The sequence below is a fragment of the Meles meles genome, chromosome 16 (genome assembly GCF_922984935.1).
Source record: "Meles meles chromosome 16, mMelMel3.1 paternal haplotype, whole genome shotgun sequence".
In the NCBI taxonomy this organism is placed as follows: domain Eukaryota; kingdom Metazoa; phylum Chordata; class Mammalia; order Carnivora; family Mustelidae; genus Meles; species Meles meles.
The window spans coordinates 44,243,089-44,268,429 of NC_060081.1; the positions used below are offsets into that span (position 1 = coordinate 44,243,089).

Here is a 25,341-nt window from a genome sequence, read left to right on the forward strand (position 1 = left end):
CAGAGAGCCCGATGCGGGACTCGATCCCAGGACCCTGAGATCATGACCTGAGCCGAAGGCAGCGGCTTAAACCACTGAGCCACCCAGGCGCCCCTAAATGTCTAACTTCTTAAAGGAAGATCAGAAATTGGACAAACATAAATCATTTTATATAAAAATGATTTTATAATGTGACAGTCGAGTTTTTATACAACATTTGAAAACTAAATTGTTTGCATCTGTAAGAGCTGTTAATAGAGGTCTCATAATAGATCCCCAGAGGTATAGTATATCCTATAGCCTTACAAACAGTTCTTATTTTATTTTATGCTTTCAGCAAAGGACATTAAATGGGTAATACAGGTTGTGGTTTATAGTGAAAGAGTAATGTTTTGCAGATCTTTGCCTTGGCTTGGTGTTTCCAAATTTCGTTAATAGGAAAGGGTTTACAGGTCATGATGGGGATGTAGCTCCTGACTTGCATTCTTGACCTTCCCACCCTCTCTTTGCTGGGTCAAGCAGTCAGAGGGATCTTACTTTGTAAAACTTGTGTCTCCTCTGAAAGTTATGAGTAAGCTTAAATATTTTGCTTTTAAAATTTCATCTTTTAGAAGCTGAAAATGCTCTTGCTTGAATTTATTTCATTTCTCTTGTTTCAATTGTGAAAAGATTGGATTCTTAATACTCTTAAATTCTGGCATTTCTCTATAAGAGTAACTTGTAAGAATAAGTATCAGCTTAAGGGTTATAGTTCACAATGATCAATTATCCCATTTATATCTAGTTATAATTAACTTCTGTTCATTTATTCTACAGATATTTATTGAATACATAATAAATGCCAAACATTACGTTAGACATTAGGATACAACACTGAAAAAGACAAATTATTGTACTTATGGGGCTTAACATTCTGTGGATAGAATTACACAAAAAGTACATGTAATATCAGGTAATGAAAAGTGCCGTAAAGAAGCATAAGATAGTGAGAGGAAAAAAAATGGTTGGGAAAGTTGGTGAAATGCTAATAACTCAGTAAGGGGAGGGCCCTCTGATACCATTTGAGTAGAGATTTAAATGAAATGGAGGAGAAACCCATGTGAAGATGTTGGGGAAGAGAGTTTTTGGTTAGAGAAAAAAGTACCCTATTATCCCTTATTCCATCTTATTCTTTATACCACATCACTGTAGGACATCAGCTATTTATACATATGTATATATATGTGTTTCCACACACACACACCCACACACATGCACACGCGCATGCACACAGTCTTTATTGATTGGCTCTTTCTTCTACTATAGTCACTCACTAAACTTAGCATTTCTTTTTTTTTTTTTTTTTTTTCCAAAGATTTTTTATTTATTCATTTGACAGAGAGAGATCACAAGTAGGCAGAGAGGCAGGCAGAGAGAGAGGGAAGCAGGCTCGCTGCTGAGCAGAGAGCCCGATGTGGGACTCGATCCCAGGACCCTGAGATCATGACCTGAGCCGAAGGCAGCGGCTTAACCCACTGAGCCACCCAGGCGCCCTAAACTTAGCATTTCAAAGGAGTAAATGAACAAATGTAAAAGCCCTGAGGTGGCAATGTTCTCTATGTGCTCATGGAATTACAAGGAAGTCAATGTGGCTGGTACATAAGATGTGTGAAGGAGGGAGGGCCAGGTCATGTAGGATCTTGTAAACCTTGGAATTAGGACTTTAGATTTTAAGTATTATGGGAAACCATTATAAATTTTTGAACATGAGAATAACAGGATCTGATAGATATTAGAAGGATTGCTTGCTACTAATTGAGCATAATTATTTCCAGTTGTACAAAATGATTTAGGTCAGAAAATCAACAAATGACCATTTAAAAAACTTAATGTGTATTTTTTGTAAGGGGAACATTAGTATACAACAAAATTCACCAATTTTAATTGCATAATTTGATGTTATGATAAATGTATACAATCATGTAACTACCAATATAATCATGATATGTGACATTTCTGTCACTTCCAAAATTCCCTCTTAATGTCTCCTTGCAGGGGAGAGGCATTCTTTCAGTGGCCCCTGGCAACTGTCTGCTTTTTATCATAATTTGGCCTTCTCTAGAATTTGGATTAAATATAATCATATACTATGTGGTCTTTTGTGAGTGGCTTCTTTGACTTAGCATGGTGCTTTTGATATTCCTTCATATTGTTGGGTGTATTAGGGGTTTGTTCCTTCATTGCTGAGTAGTATTTTATTGTTTTGATATATTATAATTTGTTTATCTATTTACCAGTTGATGGGCATTTGGGTTGCTTCCAGTTTTTGGCTGTTCTGATTAAAGCTAATATGAACATTTCTATTCAAGTCTTTATGTGGACATATGCTTTCATTTTTCTTGGATAAATACCCAGGAGTAGAATTTCTGGATCTATGGTAAGTGTATGCTTAACATTAAAGAAACTGCCAAGCCATTTGTAATTTTCATTCTTAATAGCTAATGGATGAGGGTTGCAGTTGTTCCACATTCTTGCCAATACTTGCCATTATCTATTTTCTTAATTTTAGCCATTTTATTATTTTATTTCATTTTATTTTAAGCCATTTTAGAGGTTTATATAGTGGTTTTAACTTACATTTCCCTAATGGCTGATGATGTTATGCATCTTTTCATATGTTATTTGCAATCAGTACATAAAATTGTTTGCCATTAAAAATTTTGGATCTTTTTTCTTACTGAGTTGTGTGAATTTTTTATATACTCTGAATGTAAGTCCTTTACCTTTATGTATGTTTTGTAGAATTTTTCTCCCAAGCTGTGGGTTGATTTTTTTAAAAGAAACTTTCAATTTTAGAACAGTTATAGATTTACAGAAAAATTCAGAAGATAGTACAGAGAATTTCCATATACTTAACACCTGATTTCCCCTATTACTAACATTTACATTAGTATGGTGTATTTTTCACAATTAATGAACCTGATTTGACACATTATAGTTAAAGTCCATACTCCATTCAGAATTCCTTCATTTTTACCCAATGTAAGTGCTTTTTCTGTTCCAAAGTGTTTTTTTACCTTAGAGTATTAAAATTTTCATCTTAGAAGTTCAGTTTATTTATTTTTTTTAATAGGTTCCTTTTCTTTCCTTTTACCCTCGTGTTTTCTTATACCTACATGAACACATAGAGCATGTTTGTGAGAGCTGTCTTAACATTGTTAGCTAGCTTTGGAATTGTTTGCTGCTTCTATCATTTGTGTCCTTTCTGGATCTTTTTTTCATTGTAATTTCTTCTGGTTATGGGCCATAGTTTTCTGCTTATTTACATGTCTGGTCATCTTTGGGTTTATACTAAACATTGTGAATTTTATATCTTTGGGAGTTGGCTATTGTAGAACTTTGTTTTGGGACACTTGTTCATTGTAAATCATTTTTATTTTTTTGAGGCTTGCTTTAAAACTTTGTTAGTGCCGGTCTAGAGTAAATTTTCTAAAGTTAATTGGATCTAATTTTTATGTTACCTTCTGAGACTTTCCCTGATAGCCTCAATCTGACTGATGGGAAGATAACCTAATCTCACCTCTGTATGAGCTCCAGAAATTGTTTAGCTTACTGATTTCCAGAGCATTTTTCTTTGGCCTTGGTAGTTCCCTAACAAATATATGCAGACTAATACTTATTTAAAGACTCTGGATCTCTGGACTTCTCTCTGTAGCCTTTTCCTTTTTGTACGCTGTACTACCTATACTAGCCTTCCTAGCCTCCTTGAACTCATAACTTGATCTCCTCAACTCTGGAAGAATGTTGGCTCTCTTTTGGGTTTCTTTTCTCTGTGCTATGGCCTGGAAAGTATCTCTGGGAATTAAGTTGAGGCATCTAATTTGTGACTCTTCTTTCAGGATCACAGTCCTGTGCTGGCTATTGATTGAAATCCATTTGTTGTGTATTTTGCCCGATTTTCTAGTTAGGAAGATAAATATAATCTCTATTATGCCTTCATAGTCAGAAGCAGAAGTTAAGTAGATATACTTTAAAAAAATTATTTATTTTTTAAAATTTCTTTTCAGTGTTCCAGGATTCATTGTTTATGCACCACACCCCATGCTCCATGCAATATGTGCCCTCCATATTATCCACCACCAGGCTCACCCATCCTCCCACCCCCTTCCCCTCCGAAACCCTCAGTTTGTTTCTCAGAGTTCACAGTCTCTCATGGTTCCTCTCCCCTTCCAATTTCCCCCAACTCACTTCTCTCTATACTTTTGAAGTTATATATATATAACATTTTTTTTTTTTTTTTAAATTTAAGTCATCCCTGTACCAAATGTGGGGCTTGAACTTACAACCCCCACATGGAGTCACACACGCTACCAACTGAGTCAGCCAGGTGCCCATAAAATTATTAATGTAGTTTTGAAGTAGGAGAAATATTTTTGAAAAAAATTTCTCCTAAGATGTCTTTTAATTTTTTGCATGCTTTTTCGTATATATTTTTAAAATTTCAACTTTAAACCATCATGCAATAGTCATTTTCAGAATAACTTTCTTCAGTCTGTGATTTCTAATTGGATTATGTTAAAAATTTTGCCGAGCTGACTAGCTGATATATTCCATTTCAAAGATTGTTGAGATATTGTATACCCTGGTACGATCTTGTATGTATATTATGGGAATTACTACAGGTAGGTAGATGCTTTACATTTTTTTCACATTTCAGTTCCTTTTCCACACTTTGAAGATATACATGACTAGGCAAGGGAGGTTGTATGTAGTAAAGAAAAAAACCTCAAAAAACAAAACGACCCAAACCTTTGTAATGTAACTTACTTGCTTATAGTCTCTTCTGCTCTGTTCTCTATGAAAAAATCCAGGGCAAGTTCAGTCTTCATCTGTATTAAACCATAATTCTTAATTAATTAATTAATCAAGTAATTAATAAAATTAATTATTATTTAATTATTCTTTGGTTGTGATCTCTTTCCCAAGATTTAATTATGAACTGATTTAGCTAGAAATATTAAGTTGGAAGACCTTAATCATAATTCTCATGCTTAATTATGCATACTCTTTCCTCCATCTTATAAAATGCCTTTTCTTATTCATGGTTTTATTTATTTCTCAAGTTTCACAGTTCTGATCCTTTCCCTTCTCTCTCTCTCTCTCTTTTTTTCTATTCCTACTACTATCATTTCCATGCCAGGTAGTTAGTATTTCAAGCCAGGTTGTAAAATAGCCCGTTTGTGGTCTCACTGATTTCAATCTCCTCTTCTTCCTTCTCATACAACATGTGAATGTCAGTTTGTTTCCTTGACCTATATGCCCATTTTGACTTTCTCTTATACAAAAATCTTGACTGGCTTCTCAATGTTTTTTTATTCAGGTTCAGCTTCTGATGTATTCAGCATGTCTCAATCTTCAGATTTGGCTCCAGTAAATCATTTTTGCTAAATGTGTCTTTTGTGGCTCTGACACTTTGCCATTACCTACATGTCGTTCACATAATTTCCATCAACTGGAATTTTCTAGCTTCCTGGCTACCTTCAGGAAGCCTGCTGTTAACTTTTCTGTCTTAGTGGGCCATTGCTTTTGGGTGCTCAAAGCATTTATTATCTGTTTACTCACTTCTATATAATTATATACTTTTTTGTTTTTTTCTATCCTGTGATCTTATTTTAAAGTTCTATCGACTATAAGGTTATTTAACTGCATTAGGACAAAAACCCTGTTCTGTAATCCCTGAACCCTTTGCTCTAGTCATAGGTACATATTAAGAAGGTTTAATGTTGTAGTCAGTTTTCTTGGATCTTGAAGAAATACAGGAAACAGGATTTTGTAGGTGATACGAGGCATTTGGTGATCTAAAGGTTGATCCAGATTTGCCCTAGTTTATTAGATAATATAGGTCTTACCTTAGAACAGAGCTCATTTTCTGGATTGACCCAGTTTTCTAGAATGTGAGGTACAGGAGTAGACCTTTCATCTATGCAGTGACGCTAAGGAATGTCAATCTGATCTTTCCACACCCGGCTCTTTTTTTTTTTTTTTGAAGTCGTTTGGAACTTTGTCCCCATGATGTTTATTTTTGTTGTAAGATTTTATATTGTTACATCCCTCCCCCCCAATATGTGGTTGGGAATCATGTATGATAATATATTGATATAACAAGACTAGTGGATATATATTTAAAAGCTTTATTCACAGTATTAGAAAAATAAGGCAGTGTCTTTCTTTTAGATTTCAAATACATGACTGACTTCTTTTCATTTTTTAAAATTTAAATTCAACTAGCAGCCAACATATAATACATTATAAGTTTTTGATGTAATGTTCAGTGATTCATTAGTTGCATGTATGACCCATTGCTCATGATTCTAGGCCTTTATGTTCTGTGTAGTCTGCTGATATAAGTTTTTTTTTTTCTTCATGGTCTCTTTTTATTTTTATTTTTTAAAAGATTTTATTTATTTGAGAGAGAGAGAGAATTGGGGACGGGGAAAGTGGGGGAAGAGGGAAAGAATCTCAAGCAGGCTCCATGCTCAGCGTGGAGTCTGATGTGGGGCCTGATCTCACAGTACTGAGATCGTGACCTGAGCTGAAATCAAGAGCTGTACGCTCAACCAACTGGCCCACCCAGGGGCCCCTTCATGATATCTTTTTAAATATATAATTCACATACCATAAAATTCACTCTTTCATAGTATACAGTTCACTGGTTTTTAGTATATTAATAAAGTTCTGCAGCTGTCACATCATCTACTTTTAGTTCATCTGAATCACCACAAAAAGAAAAACAGTACATATTAGCTGTCACTCCCCATTCCCCCTTCTGCAACCCCTGGCAACCACTAATCTACTTTATGGATTTTCCTTTCTGGAAATTTCTTATAAATTGGATCGTCCAGTATGTGATCTTTTGTGATCGACTTCTTTGACTTAACATTATGTTTTTAAGTTTCATCCATATTTTGCCATGTATCAGTACTTCATTACTTTTTATTTCTGATTAATGCTCCACTGTATAGATAGCCCATGTTTTACTTACCCAATCATCAGTTGGTGGGCATTGAGTTGTTTTCAGAAGTGCTGGCATATGAGTATTAAGTAAGCTGTTGTGATTATGTGGGTATAAGTTTTGTGTAGATAGTTCATTTCCCTTGTATATATACCTAGAAATGGACCTGTTGGGTCAAATGGGAACTTTTACGTTTTTGAGGGGTTTCCAGATGTTTTCTAAAGTGGCTGTACCATTTTACATTTCCATCAGCAGTGTATAAGGGTTCCAGTTTCTTTATGTCCTTGCCAATACATCTGTCTTTATAATTCTTTTTGATGTTATTGTAAGTGGAATTGTGGGTGTGAAGAAGTAGCTTATTGTGGTTTTGATTTGCCTTTCCTTGATGAGTAATGATGTTGAGCATCTTTTCATGTGATTATTGGCCATTTATTTACCTTCTTTGGAGAACTGTTCATTCATATTCTTTATCCATTTTAAAATAGTGTTTTTATTTTAGAGTTGTGGGAAGTTTTTTTATATATCCTGGATACAGATTTCTTGTGAGATAAATGATTTACAGTCCCCCACTCCTATTCTATGAGTTTTTCTACCTTTTTTATTGTGTGCTTTGAAACTCAAAAGTTTTAATTTTGATGGTATACAATTTATCTAGTTTTTTCTTTGGTTGTTTGTGCTTTTGTGTCATATCTAGGAAACTGCTGTCTATTCTGAGGTCATAAATATTTGCCCTAATTTTTTTTAATAGTTTTATAGTTTTAACTCTTACATTTAGGCCTTTGATCAACTTGCAGTTAATTTTTGTCTAGGGTGTGAGATAGAATTCAGCTTTATTTTCTTGGATTGAATATCCAGTTGTTCCAGCTCCCCTCAGAGAAAAGACTATCCTTTGTTTATTGAATTGTTCTGGCATAGTTGTTGAATTGACCATAAATGTAATGCTTCTATCTGGGCACTCAATTCTATTGAATTGATTGAATTCTATTGCATTGATCTATATGTCTGTTCTTAGCTATATCACACTGTCTTTTTTTTTTTTTTTAAGATTTTATTTATTTATTTGACAGAGATCACAAGTAGGCAGAGAGGCAGGCAGGGGGCGGGGTGGGAAGCAGGCTCCCTGCTGAGCAGAGAGCCCAATATGGGGCTCCATCCCAGCACTCTGAGATCATAACCTGAGCTGAAGGCAGAGGCTTAACCCACTGAGCCACCCGGGTACCCCTATATCACATTGTTTTGATTACTATAGTTGTAAGTTATAAAACCTAGAAGTGTGAGCCTCTGATTTTGTTTTTCTTTTGAAGATTACTTTGGTGATTCTGAGTCCCTTGCATTTCCTTATGAATTTTAGGGTTAGTTTGTCAATTTCTGCAAAAAAGGTAGCTAGGATTTGATACAGGATTTGAAGCAGTTCAATTTTGGACAGTATTGCTATCTTGAAGATATTAAGCCTTTTGATCTATGTACATGGCTGTCCTTATATTTATTTAGGTCTTCTTTAATTTTTTCTTAACATGTTTTATAGTTTCAGTGTATATAAGTTTTCTACTTCTGTTGAATTTATTCCCAAGTATTTTATTCTTTTTGATTTTATTGTAAGTGGAATTGTTTTCTGAATTTCATCTTCACATTGTTCATTGCTAATGTGTAGATGTAACAATTGATTTTTGTATATTGCTCTTATATTTTGAAACCCTGTTGAACTATTTTATTTATCAGTCCTAAGAGTTTTTTAGTGGCACCCTTAGGACTTTTTGTATACAAGATTATGTTATCTTCTACTAAGAGATAATTTTACTTTTTCTTTTCTAACCTAGATGCTCATTATTTCTTTTTCTTGCCTAATTGTTTTGTCTGGAATATCCATTATAATGTTGAAGGGAGTGAACATTGATGTATTATCCCTGAACTTAAGGGAAAGCTTTCAGTTTTTCACCATTAATTATGATGTTTGCTCTGGACTTTTTCTAGATGTCCCCTACCATCTTAAGGAAATTCCCTTCTATTTCTAGTTTGTTGAGTGCTTTTCTTATGAAAGGGTGTTGGATTTTGTATTTATTGGTATGGTCCTGTATTTTCTCTATTTTCTTCCTTATTAACATGATGTACCACATTAAATTTCACATATTAAAACCAAACTTGCTTCCCTAGGATCCCTTTTGTTTATGGTTTATAGGACTTTCATATTTTGCTGCATTTGGTTTGCTAGCATTTCCTTGAGGATTTTTGTGTTTATATTCTCAAGATATATTATTAGTCTGTAGTTTTCTTTCCTCATGATATCTTTGTCTTGTTTGGGAATCAGGCTAGTACTGGTATCATGCAAGGAGTTGGGAAGTGTTCTTTCCCTTTCTAGTTTTTGGAACAATTTATAAAGGATTGACATTAAATCTTCTTTAAGACTAATGGTATTTTAATTTTTGTTTTTGTTTTTTAGGATTCTCCTTTTACAAATGCAGGAATGGGATCTAATCTAAATCTCTTGGGTGAAATTGAGTGTGATGCCAGCATAATGGATGGAAAATCCTTAAATTTTGGAGCTGTTGGAGCACTGAGTGGTATGTGGACATTATAACACATTATCTCTGTTCTCTAAAAAATTATGAATATTACTATCTAGTGTTTTCTACCAATTTCTACCATTGATTAGAATAATGTTGAAAACAACATTGTTTCCTTTTATTGGATGTAAAACATGAAATCTTAGCTATGAAAGGTTTTAAATAGTAAAAAGCTTATGTTAGGTCTTTGTTAGAATTTGATCATTATCCTCCATCTCCTTGGGATTACAGACATTTAACCCGTGAGTTAGCATATTCCATTAATTTTATGATTATTTGAAATACGCACATAATATATTTTTTTGTTAGAAAATTTAAATGATGTAAATAAAATTTCCCTTTGCCCTTCCAGATCTTTCCTTCTTATCCCTTTCTCCTTGGAGGGGTTTAACCGGTAAAAAAATTGCATTTGTCTATATTTTTATCTAATAGAAATAGTTTCACACATGTGGTTTTTAAAAAAAAATATGTACATATTCTTATGAAACTTTCTTTTTTCTTTGCATAGGATGTTTCAGAGATTTTCCCCACATCAGTACATATAAGATATATCTAATATTTTATAATTCTTTTATTAAAGCAAATATACATGAAATGCACAGATTTTAATTATAAAGCTGCATGAATTTTTAATTGTATACAGCTATATAAACCATTATCCAGGGCAAGATATGAAACATTTCCATGTCAAAATGCAGAACATTTTCAAGGTGCCTGGGTGGCCTTGGTTGAGCATCAGGCTCTTGATTTCAGTTCAGGTCCTGATCTCAGGGTTCTAGGATCTAGCCCTGCATTGGGCTTCTCGCTCTGCACTTAGCAGGGAGTCTGCTTGTTCTTCTCCCTCCCCCGCTTGTGTGTGCTCGCTTTCTTGAAATTAAATAAATAAAAATCTTTAAAAAAAAAGAACATTTCCATAATCCCAGGAGGGTTCTCTATGCTCTTCCTAGTCCATACCTCCTATACTTCATTCCTGCCTCCCACCTCTTCCTATTCTTCCCTAATTTTGACTGTAGGTACCATAGATTAATTTGCTTGTTCCTGAAATTTATGTGAGTGGAATCATACACCTCTGTGGTCTTTTTTTTTTCTTAATACTATGCCTGTGAGATTGGCCCATTTTTCTGTCACAGTATTTTTTTTTCTTTTTATTACTTAGTAGTATTTTATTGCATGAATATATAATAAATTATCTATTCTCCTTTTAGTGGATATTTGAATAGTTTCTAGTTTTTGACTGCTCCAGTGAATATTCTTGTACATGTCTTTTGGTACACATATGTTCTTAATTCTCTTGGCTATAAACCTAAGATTTGGAATGATAAGTTTACCATTAAGATCCTATCCTTGGGCGCCTGGGTGGCTCAGTGGGTTAAGCTCAGGTCATGATCTCAGGGTCCTGGGATTGAGCCCCACATCCAGGTACTCTGCTCAGCAGAGAGTCTGCCTTCCCCCTCTCTCTCTGCCTGCCTCTCTGCCTACTTGTGATCTCTCTCTCTCTGTGTCAAATACATAAATAAAATCTTAAAAAAGTCCTATCCTTAAGATCAGGGATAATATAGCAATGTTCACTCTCATCACTTCTATTCAATGTTATACTGGATGATAAGTTTAGGTACATAATGTGCTTTGCTTTAGTTGATACTGCTAGACAGTTTTCCTAAGTAGTTATAATCTATACTTCCACTCTGCACTGTATGAGCATTTTAGTTAGTCTACATCAGGGCCAACATTTGGCATTGCTATTCTTTTTAAAATGCATCCATTTTGGGGTGGCCTGGGTGGCCCAGTTGGGTAAGTGTCTGTCTTTGGCTCAGGTAATGATCCCAGGGTCCTGGCATCGAACTGTATGTTGGGCTCTCTGCTTGGTGGGCTGCCTGATTCTCCCTCTCCCTCTGCCTGCCGCTCCCCCTGCTTGTGCTCTCTCTCTCATTCATTTATTAATGAATAAAATCTTTAAAAAATAAAATTCATCAATTTTTGTATCTGTGCATTGGCATTAATTGTTTTAATTTGAGTTTCCATGGTGACTAATGACACTGAGAACCTTATGACATACTTATTGGCCGTTTAGTTATTCTTGTTACGCAGTGTATGTTCAAAAGTCTTTTGCATATTTTTATTGGATTATCTTTTTTCATTTATTTGTTTAAATACTTTATATATTTGAACGCAGATCATTTGTCAGATACCTGTATTATGTATATCTCCTCCTAGTCTGTGGATCACGTTTTCACTCTTTTAATGCTGTCTTCTGATGAATTGAAGTTTTAAATTCTAATGTAGTTTAGATTACCAACCTTTTAGTTTATGGTTATTTAAAAAATATTTTATTTAAGAAATCTTTGCCTACCCAAAGTTATGAAGATTGTCTCCTTTGTTTTCTTTTAATAGTTCTGGTGTGTTTTTTTTTAAAGTGAGGTTTACACCCACTGTGGGGCTTGAACTCATGACCCAGAGATCAGGAGTCACATGCTCTCCTGACTGAGCTCACCAGGCATCCCTAATAGTTCTTTTATTTTTTACCTTTCACATTTAGCTCTCTTATCAAGCCCAGATTAATTTCAGTGTATGTGAGATAGGAGCTGACATTAATTTTTTTTCTCTTACGGATATCCACCTGGTTCATTGCCATTGTTAATAGAAAAGACAATATTCTCTTCACATAACTGTGCTGGCAAAACAGGTGACGGACTATATGTACAATGGCTTGTTTCTGTACCCTCTATTCTGCTCCGTTCTATTCATTGCCATACTGTCTTGATTACTATAGCTTTATATTTTTTATGTTTTCTAATATACTTATATTAGTGATATATATGTATCACTTGATTCCTGGTTTGTGTAAGATTTCTAACTTCCTTTTTTTTTTCTTTTCTTTTTTTTCCTTTAAGGTTATATTGGCTATTCTAGGTGTCTGGCCATTTTCATAAAATTTTTGAGTCACCTTAATGTCCATAATAAAACTCTGCTGGGATTTTGATTGGTATTGCACTGAGTATATAGAATCATTTGTGGACAATTGATGTCTTAACAGTATTAATTATTCCAGTCCACAAATATAGGATATGTATATTTATATAAATGTTACTCATGTTTTTTCCTCAGCATTGTTTTATGGTTTTCAGTATAAATATTGTATATATCTTTTATTAGATTTATTCTAGATACTTAGTTTTTGATGCTATTATAAAGTATATAAATTTAAAGTGTCAATGTCTAATTGTTTTATTGAATTTAGAAATATAATTGAATTTTGTTATTGGGCTTAAATTCACTAGCCTTGATGAATTCACTTATTCTAGCATTTGAAAAAATAGGTTCCCATGGAATTTCTCTATACATAATTATATTACCTATGACTCATGCAATTTTACTTTGTCCTTTTCAATATTTAAACTTTTCATTTTTTTCTTACATTATTATACTGGCTGTGACATTCAGTACAATGCTGAATGTAAGTGGGGATGGTGTACATCATTGCTTTGTTCCTGATCTTAGAGGGAGAACATTAAATATTTCACCATTCTGTATGCTCTGCTAGCTTTTGGACTCTCATAGATATCCTTTATCAGATTGAGGAAGTTCCCTTCTAATTTTAGTTTGCTGATAGTTTTTATTACAAATGGGTATTGATTGAATTATCATTAAATGCTTTTCTGTGTCTGTTGAGGTAAAGAGTTTTTTCCTTTATTTTGTTAAACATGATGAAATTTGTGATTGATTTTTGAATGTTCCTTTTATTGTCATAAAGTCTTCTTGGTCATGTTTGTATCTTTATATTCTGTTGGGTTCAAGTTGCTGATGTTTAAGATTTTGACATCTATGTTCATGTAATAGATTAGGCTTACTTTTCCTTTCTTGTAATATTATTTTCAGGTTTTGGAATCCTATTATAGCTAACCTCACAAAATGAATTGGGATTTTTTTTTTCCTAGGAAAGTTTGCATATTATTAGAATGATTTCTTCTGAGAATTCATTAGTTATTCTAAATTAGTGGCATTTTCTTTGTAGGAAGTTTTAAAAAATGGATTCAATTTCTTTAAGAGTTATAAGATTATATTTTCCTCTCACATGAGTTTTAAGGAATTTGTCTTTTTCAAATGAGTTGTCAAATTTATTTACCTAAGAACTTTTTAGTTAGCTTTTTTCCCTTGATTTCTAGTTTAATTTCACAGTGGTCAGAGAACATCCTTTATATGATTCCAGTCCCTTAAAGCTTTTTGAGACTTGCTTTATGGCCCAGTTTATGGTATGCTTTGTTAAACATTCCATGTGGACTTTTTAAAAGAGTAAGTATTTTGTCGTTGTTGGGTACATGTTCTGTATGTGCCAGTTTGGTCAATTTGGTTATTCACTTGTTCCAATCTTCTTTATCCTTTCTGGCTTCTGTGATAGGTAAGAAAGAGTCTATCAATTAGTTTTAATTTTAATTTCTTTCATTATGAAATTTTATTGGTAATGAAATTTCATGTTTAAAGGCCGTTAGCATTTCTCTGTGAACTGTTTCGTATCTCTTGTGGCTTGTCTTTTAACTTTACTTATAATGTGCTTTATTATATTAGAATTAAAAATTTTTATTTTCAAACTTATTTTTATTCTTTTGTGCCTTTTGTATTTTGCATTTCTTAAGGTTTCCCTCATAATTATAAGTATATTCACCTATATTTTCTTCTCATACACTTATAATTTGTTTTTCATTTACTTTTTTAATGCATTTTTTTTCTGAAATAACCAACAAATTGTCCCTACATAATCTTGAATAATAATAACAATAATAATAATAATTGTTCATTGGGTGACTGCTACATACCATGCATTGTTCTCCAGTAGTTTATATATATTCAGTCATTTAGTTCTTACAATTATCTTTTGAGGACACTACTTTTATCCCCATTTCACAGATAAGGAAACTGGAACAGAAGATATTTAGTAATTGGCCCAAGGTTACTTTATCAGTCTGGGTCCAAATAGGACACAAATCACATGGTAGATTAAATAGGGGACGTTTAATGTACAGAACTGTTAAACAGTGATAGGAGAGTAACTATACAAGGATGGAAAGAGAACTCAAAATGTGTTCTAGGGCAGAGGGAGAATACCCAAGTAAGGATAAACTTGGAAGGAGATTTGGACCTTATTGAAGAAGGTGTGGTTGTAGCCCACTGCCTAGCAGAGAAGTTGCTGGGTTACACAGACCACAGTCACTGTGAGACCAAGAACAATCCTGTGGGGCACAGGTGAGCTCAGGCTGGGCACATGGAGGTGAGGAAACTATGTGAATTGAACCTTTGTTGCACAGGATAAAGACTGGGTTTTTGGCTCACCTGACAGCCCTGTCCCCATGGGACACTTCACTCTTTGTGCCTGTGAGGCTGAGAAGGTTTGTGACTTGAGTTGGGCACAGTCCTGTTCTTTCTGGGGCTGTCATCTATGCTGCTGTAGCCTGAATCAGGAGCAGGAGAAAACATGTGGTGGCCAAATGCTGGAGAAAGCTACACCCTGCAGGCACTTAGCACCAGGGAATACTACGTTGGCCAAATAGTGAAGAAAAACTGAAGCTCTCCAAGCCTGCCTAAGAAGCCACCTGGTCCTCCTACAGTGTGTCTCCAGTGCCCTCTACTGACAAAGCTACCAGTGTGCCAGCTGGCAAAGGAAGCATATTTAAAGGGCCCATATCCATTTTCACAGGTCAGGCAGTGAAGGGAGAATTTGTAGCTGAGAAGCAATAGATAGCAGGTACAGTTATAAAACAGGGTGACTCCCATCACTCTGTGTTCTTTCTACCTCTCATATAGAGTCTGTCTTTTCCTACTCATTTGAAATACTGTCTGTGTCATGTATTAAACATTCAAATGCTTATGTGATCTATTCTGAACTTTAGCTTTATTTTCTTCCTTTATTTTTTTTTTTTAATATTTTATTTATTTGACAGAGAGAAATCACAACTAGGCAGAGAGGCAGGCAGAGAGAGAGGGGGAAGCAGGCTCCCAGCTGAGCAGAGAGCCCAGTGCGGGACTAGATCCCAGGACCCTGAGATCCTGACCTAAGCTGAAGGCAGAGGCTTAACCCACTGAGCTATCCAGATGCTCAAGAAATGGTATCTTGAAGGGTCAATACTTCTTCATTTTGATCCCGAAAGTTTTCTCTTCCTGATGAATTTGAGAGTCAACTTGTCATACATCATAGAGATCCTTTTGAAGTTTTGATGGAGAATTTGTAGATTTAAATTTATAACTTAATTGACAGTTATCAAAGTCTTTAAGTATTACATCATCGTATACAGAGATATATTTTAAGAGCTGGTACAGAGATCTGAGCTTTTCCTTTATTCGGTATTTCATATGTTTTTTTGGTGGCATGTTTTTGTTGTTTAGCTAGATAGTTTTGTGTTGAGTCAATATGGTGACCTTAACTTGAGTTTTAATACTCTTTTTATATCCCACGGCTGATTCATTGATTGATATTTTTAATTTTTATTTTGGTACTGATGGTGTCCTGAGAGGCATCCATTGGTTAGTGGTTAAGCGTGTGGTCTCTGGCATTAGCTGCTTCTGTTGAAATCTCAGCACTGTGATCTTGGGCAGGTGACTTAACCCTCTGTGCAAATATTTCCTCAGTAATCAGGGTTCATAAGTATACTTATATGATAGAGTTGAGAAATCAATGAATTAATCTGATATATTTAAGGCTTTGTTATGGGGGTTGGCATATATTAGATACTGAGTTACTGTCACTGTCTTCAGTCATCATCACATTGTCTTATTTGTCATCATTGTCATCATGACTGTTTTTCACACTAATACTGTCTTAGTATTCCTCCCAGATAAGCATCCTCTTCTTGCTTTTCTTCACATTCTGTTTTCCCTCCTGGAAACAATCTGAACCATGTTTTAGGTTACAGTCTTGTATATACTTGGCCTCTTCTCCCCACTCTTACTTGATTTGTAGGATATTCTCTTTATTCTGTCTCTCTTGTAGGCGAGATTTAAAATTTTTGGCCATTAATTTCCCCCCTCCCCCCACCATGGTAAATTTGAAGCTGTTTGTAATCATGTTTATTCTTTGAAAGAAATTCAGTTTTTGAAAGTAGATGCCACATTTTCAGTATCTCTATTCTATTCTGAAATCTATTAACAAGGGGCCTAATTTAAATATCAATTATTTCAAATTCAGTCTTTGCTGCTGTAGCACATGACAAAACACGAGAATGTATGTTTTATATTCTTCTCTCTACTGGATATTCATTTATACGTTGATTTTATCCATATTATTCATGATAATTAAGGGTTTTCATTAGTATATGTAAAAGAAGAGTTTTCTAAGATATTTAAAAGTTGTTTTATGAAGCATCCACAAAACTTAGTGGGAAACCTGAAGATATTTTTCTGACTGCATTTTCTGCCAATTTTATTTTTATAGGAATCAAGAATCCAGTCTCAGTTGCAAACAGACTCTTGTGTGAAGGGCAGAAGGGCAAGCTCTCCGCTGGCCGAATTCCTCCCTGGTAACTGCTTTGTTCTGCCTGACTTTCCTTGGGTCTATTGTCTTTGATGCATGTGGTGTTTGAAGGCTATTTTTATCCACAGAAGGCTGATGTTGGTTACACACCAGCAGTAGCTTGCCTTTGAGAGGAAGACACACTTTGTTCTATAATCTTGGAACATTTTGTACACTTGATAGAGCTTCAGATGCAATAGAATATTACAGATTAAAGCAGGAAAGAAATCAGAGTTAATTTTTGGTTTTGTAGTTGATTATAGAGATGTTTTTGCTGTTCCAAAGTGCACAGTTGGGATCTTTTGTTATGAAACTTTAAAAGTGCAGAGTCCAAACTAATTTTAATTTTGAGATGATTTTAGAATAAAAGTACTTAATTTTTCAATTCTGGAGAAACACATTGTAATGTTAAGATTAGTAAGATTATGTTTTTTTCCAGCATTAACATACAATTTTCATTTAAAAAACTTTGAACTTTTCAAGTACTTATAAATTTAGAGAGAACATTGTAAAGAGCCATCATGAACCTGTCATCCAGCTCCAACAATTAACTGCTTTTGCCCTTCATCTATCTTACTCAATCTCTTTTTCCTGTAGTATTTTTTTAATTAAAAAATTTTTTAGAGTTTATTTAATTTGTTTATTGATTTTAAGCAATCTCCACACCCACTTGGGGCTCAAACTCATGACCCTGATATCAAGAGTCCCTCCGACTGAGCCAGCCTGGCACCCCTTTCCTGTAGTATTTTAAAGGAAATCCTTGACATGATTTTTTTTTTTTACCCTTAAATAATTTTGTAAATTGCTGTATGTTTGCAAAACATAGTTATCATTCCATTAGCATGCCTAATGATAATAACAAATATGCTTCAGTGCCAGTGCGTACTCAGTATATGTTCAGTGTGCCCAGCTGTGAAGGTTATATTAATGTTCTGTGTTGAAAGTTGTGATAATAGTACTATAAGATAATCACTTTGACTGTTATAATTTGAAGTCATAGAAAATAAATTAATATAGTTTTGAAAAGTCTTGAAACCTCTTACCCTAGTATACTCAAGTAATTCATTTTAATCATCTACTTGTCAGTTGTTTAATTGTGATACTAGAAAGGTTAATTTTAAAAATTTTTGAAGAAATACAATTTTTAATATTTGTGTCTTCAATCAGGAAGGATAAGGAGAAGCAAATCTGAAATTTTGAGATTGTTTATAATGTGTTTGATATCAATAACTTTTATAACTATGAAAGTAGGAAAAGTGAATAAGAATTCTTTTTTTTTTTTTTTTTTTTTTTTTTTAATAACAGCATTTTTATTGCTCTCTTGTAATCCCGACATTGCTGCTGATGATAATAGTAAGAGCTAATATTTGTTAAGTGCTTTCTGTGAGTCAGGGAATTTTATTTATTTTTTTTTTTTCAGCGTAACAGTATTCATTCTTTTTGCACAACACCCAGTGCTCCATGCAAAACGTGCCCTCCCCATCACCCACCACCTGTTCCCCCAACCTCCCACCCCTGACCCTTCAAAACCCTCAGGTTGTTTTTCAGAGTCCATAGTCTCTTATGGTTCGCCTCCCCTCCCCAATGTCCATAGCCCCCTCCCCCTCTCCCAATCCCACCTCCCCCCAGCAACCCCCAGTTTGTTTTGTGAGATTAAGAGTCATTTATGGTTTGTCTCCCTCCCAATCCCATCTTGTTTCATGTATTCTTCTCCATCAAAAGAAATGAAATCTTGCCATTTGCGACGACGTGGATGGAGCTAGAGCGTATCATGCTTAGTGAAATAAGTCAATCCGAGAAAGACAACTATCATATGATCTCCCTGATATGAGGACATGGAGAAGCAACATGGGGGGGTAGGGGGATAGGAGATGAATAAGAATTCTTATTTAGACTTTCCTCATAATTTGTGTTAAAACCATGCTTTTTAACTGTTTTGAAGTCCACTAACCCCAAATTTGCTAAGTTTTGTTTACATACACAGAGCCCTACTGGATAAGACTTATTTTTAGGGGAGTAATAGATGTAAAGAGATTATCTCTGGATTTATATTCTCTTCAACGTTGAATTAAAATGTGACTGTGTTCTTTCACCCATGTTTGCTATTATACATAAAGCATAATTAACGCTAATTAAACCAATTAGAAGATACATGCCCGGTAGAGAGGAAACAAGGCAGTTGTTTTAGTTGACAAGGAAAATAGCATAAACCTTGTGAAAAGTATTTTAAAGTTTGCCTGCAAATCACCATAATCCCATTCCCCACGTTACTTATAGCATTTATCAAGCTGATTCTCAAGTTTATATGGAGGAACAAGTATACAACAATAGTGGACATTTTGAAACAGATCAAAGAGTTAGACTCATCTGATAGCTATCCTGATACTTCATAATACTATCATAATTAAAACAGGTTGGTTTAGGTATAGGGATCTATATAAAAATATATATAGAAAATATCAGTATTTTATATAGGGGTATATAGAAAAAATCCATAAGACCAAACTGGAAGTCCAGAAGCGGATCTAGTATAAAATTAAATTTAGTCTATCGTAACTATCATCTCAAAGCATTGTGGGGAAAAATTATGGTGTATTAAATTATGTTGGGACAGCTGGCTATCTAGTAGATAAAGGTTAATTTGAATTCTCGTGTCATGCCGTTCAAAAAAAATTAAATTCAAACATGAAGGTAAAAAAGCATAATATAAAATTTTTAAGAAAAAATATGAGAGATTGTGTTTATGACTGTGGAGTACCAAAGACCTTATTAAGATGAAAAAATAAGGCTAAATATGGAAACATGAGAAGTGAAAATGTATAGCTATTTACAACTGAAGATAACATGATCTGAATTCAGACATTATGGCCTTTGAAACTGAGAAAAATTATTTGCAGCATAATAGCAAAAAAAATGTGTAAACATAGTGTTTAAGAACTATAAAATATTAGTAAGACAAAGAAAACTTAAATTAAAAAAAAATGGTAAATGGTACAAATAGGCAATTTATAGAAAAGAAAATATTGATAGTATATAAATACACAAAAAGGGGCCCAACTATAATTAAGGAATTGTGAATTAAAATAAGATGATATGTTTATGTTAAAGTAGCAAAATTAATAAAGACTAATGATATCCAGTGTTGAGATTGTGGAAAAATAGGTTCTTTGTTCTACTAGTATTGGGAATGTAGATTGATATAACCAGTTGAGAGACATTTTGATATTATTTATTAATGTAAAAAATTGAACATGCACATGTTGTGTGCTACAGCAGTTCTGTCTTGGGATAGAACACCTTCACATGTACAAAGGAAGACTTCTACAGCACAAGAAGGTTCCAGCAACATTACTTGTGGTGTATAAAACTGTAAACAATCTAAATGTCTATCAATGGCTAAGTGAACTGTTTTCTAGTCATATTAAATAATCTGCAGTATTAGAAAAGGGAGAAACATTTATATATAGTAAAATAGATCTCTATATTGTAGAGGAAAAAAATCAAATTGATGTATGATACATTCAGTTTAATTTATGTTTAAAAAAAACCAAAATAATGCAATATTTATAACCAGGAATACTGTTTCCCACCATCCAGTTGGGAAATAAGACATTATGAAGAGATTTGAAACTGCCTAGATCGAACCCTTTCTAATGGCATTGTTATCCTTCCCATTGTCCACACCCTTACACTTTTTCACATGTCTGTTGGCCATTTGGATGTCTTCTTTGCGGAAATGTCTGTTCATGTCTCTGCCCTTGCTCCTAAGTAACAGTTGTCCTGATTTTAAGCTTCTCTTATTCCTATATATTCCTTCATAGTATTACAACGTAGACAGTACTCTAGTTTTTAAAGACTGCATATATGTGTACATAGGTGTACAAAGAAGGTCTGGAAAGAAGGTTATCAAACTCACTGTGGTTACTTCTGTGAAGGATGAAGAGAACAAGATGAAGCAGTTTTTAAAGGGGACATGTGCTGTATTTTTATATTTTACAAAGATAAAATGTATGGGGAAAAGTGATGGCCATCTCTCCATTAAAATTATATCATATAGTGGTACTAACCTTGTCTGAAACTAGCTGTTTCATTTCCTCATGTACATAGTTCTTCAGCTTTATTCTTTGTTTTCAGGTTGTTTTGACCATTTTAGGCATTTTGTATTTCCATGTGAATTTTAGAATTAGCCTATTTCTAGAAATAGCCTGTTGAAATTTTCATTAGGATTGCAACATATCCATTTAATAAAGTCTCATTTAACCTCTCTGACTAGTGTTTTATAATTTTTCAGTGTACAGGTCTTAAATAGCTTTTATCAAACTTATACTTAAGTATTTCATTCTCTCTTTTTTTAAAAAAAGATTTTATTTATTTGAGAGAGACAGCGAGCACATGAGTATGGGGAGGAGCAGGAGGAAAGGGAGAAACAGACTCCCTGCTGAGCTCATGCTCAGGAGCCTGATGCAGGATTTGATCTCAGGACCCTGAGATCACGACCTGAGCCAAAACCAAGAGTCAGCTGCTTAACTGACTGCACCACCCAGGCACCCCAAGTATTTCATTCTTTTTAATAGTATGATAAATTATATATATAATATATGTTAATTATATATAATATATATAAACATATATATAATATATGTTAATTATATATAATATATATAAACATATATATAATATATGTTAATTATATATATAATATATGTTAATTTCTAGTTGTTTATTGCCAATATAGAAATATGATTGATTTTATTACATTGATATTCTTTCCTGGGAATTTGCTAAATTCATTTGTTTTATAATATCATTTTTATACATTTGTTAAGATTTTCTACATAGACAATAATGTCTTTTGAGAATAAAAATTCCTTTATTCTTCCTCTCTAATCTGGGCTCCTTTTCTTTCAGTGGCTAGGAGCTCCAGTGCAAGGTGGAATAGAAATGTGAGAATGAAAAAAAATGTGAGAGTGGGCATTTGTGCTTTGTTTGTGATCTTAGGGTAGAAGCATTTGGTCTTTTACCCTTAAGTATGGTAGTTGCTGAAGGGTTATCATAGATATTCTTTATTATACTGAGAAAGTCCCCTTCTTATTGTTCTGAGAGTTTTTAGTAGGAATGAGTGTTGTACTTTCTCAAATGCCTTTCTGCATCTAATAAGATGATGTTATAATTTTTCTATTTAGTCAGTCAGCAGTTGGTTGATTTTCAACTATTAAAGTAACAATTACGTTCCTGGGATAAATTGTACTCGGTCATTATGTATTATCCTTTTGATATATTGTCAGATCCAATTTGCTAAGATTTTGTAAAGAATTTTACTATCTCATATATTATGAGATATATTGGTCTGCACTTTTCTTGTAATATCTTTGGTTTGGATTTACTTTGCATCTTGGATATGAAGGGAAATATACTTTATCAAATTTGGAAAATTTGTTGGCGATTAATTTTTCAGATATTTTTTCTGATTCCTCTTTCTATCCTTCAAGACTCCAATTGCATGTGTATTTGACATCTTGTACTCCTACAGATCACTAGTAAATTATTTACTTTTTCCATTCATTTTTCTCTTTGTTTTATTTTGAATAATTTCCATTGCTGTTTTCAAGTTTATTATTTTTCTACAATATCTAATTACTTGTTAATCCCATCAAGTTTATTTTTCATGTCTGACATGGTAGACATCTTCAGAAATTTGATTTTGTTGCAACTTTAAAAAGTGTCTTCCATGTATCTACTTAACATGCTTGTTTATTAATCTGGTAGATCATTTATTTATTTATATTTTATTAACATATATTATTTGTTTCAGGGGAACAGATCTGTGTTCATCAGTCTTACACAATTCACAGCACTCACCATAGCACATATCCTCCCCAGTGTCCTTCACCCCACTACCCCATCCCTCTCACTCTCCTCCACTCCAGCAATCCTGTTTGTTTCCTGAGATTAAGAGTCTCTTATGGTTTGCCTCCCTCTTTGGTTTCCTCTTGTTTCATTTTTCCCTCCCTTCCCCTATGATGCTCTGTCTTGTTTCTCAAATTCATCAAATCAGTGAGATCATATGATAATTGTCTGTCTCTGATTGACTTATTTCGCTTAGTATAATACCCTCTAGTTCCATCCATGTCATTGCAAATGGCAAGATTTCATTTTTTTTCCTGATGGCTGCATAATATTCCATTGTACATATATACCACATCTTCGTTATCCATTCATTTGTTGATGGACATCTAAGCTCTTTGCATAGTTTGGCTATTGTGGACATTGCTGCTATAAACATTGGGGTGCACATGCCCCTTCAGATCACTACATTTGTATTTTTGGGGTAAATACCAAGTAGTGCAATTGCTGGGTCATAGGGTAGCTCTATTTTCAACTTTTTGAGGACCCTCCATGCTGTTTTCCAGAGTGGCTGCCCCAGCTTGCATTCCCACCAACAATGCAGGAGTGTTCCCCTTTCTCTGCATCCTCGCCAACACCTGTCATTTCCCAACTTGTTAATATTAGCCTGGTATGGGGTGGTATCTCACTGTGGTTTTGATTTGTATTTCCCTGATGCTGAGTGATGTGGAGCACTTTTTCATGTGTCTGTTGGCCATTTGGATGTCTTCTTTGCAGAAAGGTCTGTTCATGTCCTCTGCCCATTTCTTGATTGGATTATTTATTCTTTGGGTGTTGAGTTTGTAAGTTCTTTATAGATTTTGGATACTAGCCCTTTATCTGATACGTCATTTGCAAATATCTTCTCCCATTTTGCCCGTTGTGTTTTGGTTTTGTTGACCGTTTCCTTTGCTGTGCAAAACCTTTTGATCTTGATGAAGTTTCAGTAGTTCATTTTTGCCCTTTCTTCCCTTGCCTCTGATGATGTTTCTAGGAAGAAGTTGTTGCAGCTGAGGTTGAAGAGGTTGCTGCCTGTGTTGTCCCCAAGGATTTTGATGGATTCCTGTTTCACATTTAGGTCTTTCATCTATATTGAGTTCTGTTTTTGTGGATGGTGTAAGGAAATGGTCCAGTTTCATTTTGCATGTGGCTGTCCAATTTTCCCAACACCATTTGTTGAAGAGATTGTCTTTTTGCTATTGGACATTCTTTCCTGCTTTGTCGAAGATTGGTTAACCATAGAGTTGAGGGTGCATTTCTGCCAGTACCATACTGTCTTAATGATTGCAGCTTTGTAATAGAGCTTGAAGTCTGGAATTGTGATGCCACCATCTTTGCTTTTTCGATATTCCTCTGGCTGTTTGGGGTCTTTCTGGTTCCATATAAATTTTAGGATTATTTATTCCATGTCTTTGAAAAAAGTTGATGGTATTTTGGTAGGAATTGCATTAAATGTGTAGATTGCTCTAGGTAGCATAGACATTTTCACAATATTTGTTCTTCCAATCCATGAGTATGGAACATTTTTCCATTTCTTTGTGTCTTCCTCGACTTCTTTCATGAGTATTCTATAGTTTCCTGAGTACAGATTTTTGCCTCTTTGTTTAGATTTATTCCTAGGTATCTTATGGTTTTGGGTACAATTGTAAATGGGATCAACTCTTTAATTTCTCTTTCTTCTGTCTTGTTAGTGTATAGAAATGCAACTGATTTCTGTGTGTTGATTTTATATCCTGACACTTTACTGAATTCCTGTATGAGTTCCAGCAGTTTTAGAGTGGAGTCTTTGGGTTTTCCACATCAAGTATCATATCATCTGCAAAGAGTGAGAGTTTGACTTCTTCTTTGTTGATTCGGATGCATTTTATTTGTTTTTGTTTCCTGATTGCTGAGGCTAGGATTTCTAGTACTATCTTAAATAGCAGTGGTAATAGTGGACATCCCTGCTCTGTTTTTGACGTTAGGCGAAAAGCTCTCAGTTTTTCCCTATTGAGAATGATAGTCACTGTGGGTTTTTCATAGATAGCTTTTTTGATACTGACGTATGTACCCTCTATCCCTACACTGTGAAGAGTTTTGACCAAGAAAGGATGCTGTATTTTGTCAAATGCTTTTCTGCATCTATTGAGAGTATCATACGGCTTTTGTTCTTTCTTTTATTAATGTATTGTATCACATTGATTGATTTGTGGATGTTGAACCAACCCTGCAGCCCAGGAGTAAATCCCACTTGGTCGTGGTGAGTAATCTTTTTAATGTACTGTTGGATCCTGTTGGCTAGTATTTTGGTGAGAATTTTTGCATCCATGTTCATTGGGGATATTGGTGTAATTATCTTTTTTAATGGGATCTTTGACTGGTTTTGGGATCAAGGTAAGGTGGCCTCATAAAATGAGTTTGGAAGTTTTTCTTCCATTCCTATTTTTGGG

General features: G+C 34.2%; 1 protein-coding gene across 5 annotated transcripts in view; it reads left to right on the plus strand.

Moving 5' to 3' along the window:
- TASP1 (taspase 1) overlaps positions 1–25,341 on the plus strand; it is a 287,466-nt gene that overhangs the window by 29,080 nt on the left and 233,045 nt on the right. For all 5 annotated transcript variants that reach the window (XR_006815397.1, XM_045981844.1, XM_045981845.1 and 2 more), the window contains 2 exons: positions 9,408–9,528; positions 16,952–17,036. Coding sequence is in view for 4 of the 5 variants with exons in the window: in XM_045981844.1 (XP_045837800.1) it covers positions 9,408–9,528; positions 16,952–17,036 (206 nt within the window). In the remaining variant the exon portion in view is untranslated. The remainder of the gene's footprint in view (positions 1–9,407; positions 9,529–16,951; positions 17,037–25,341) is intronic.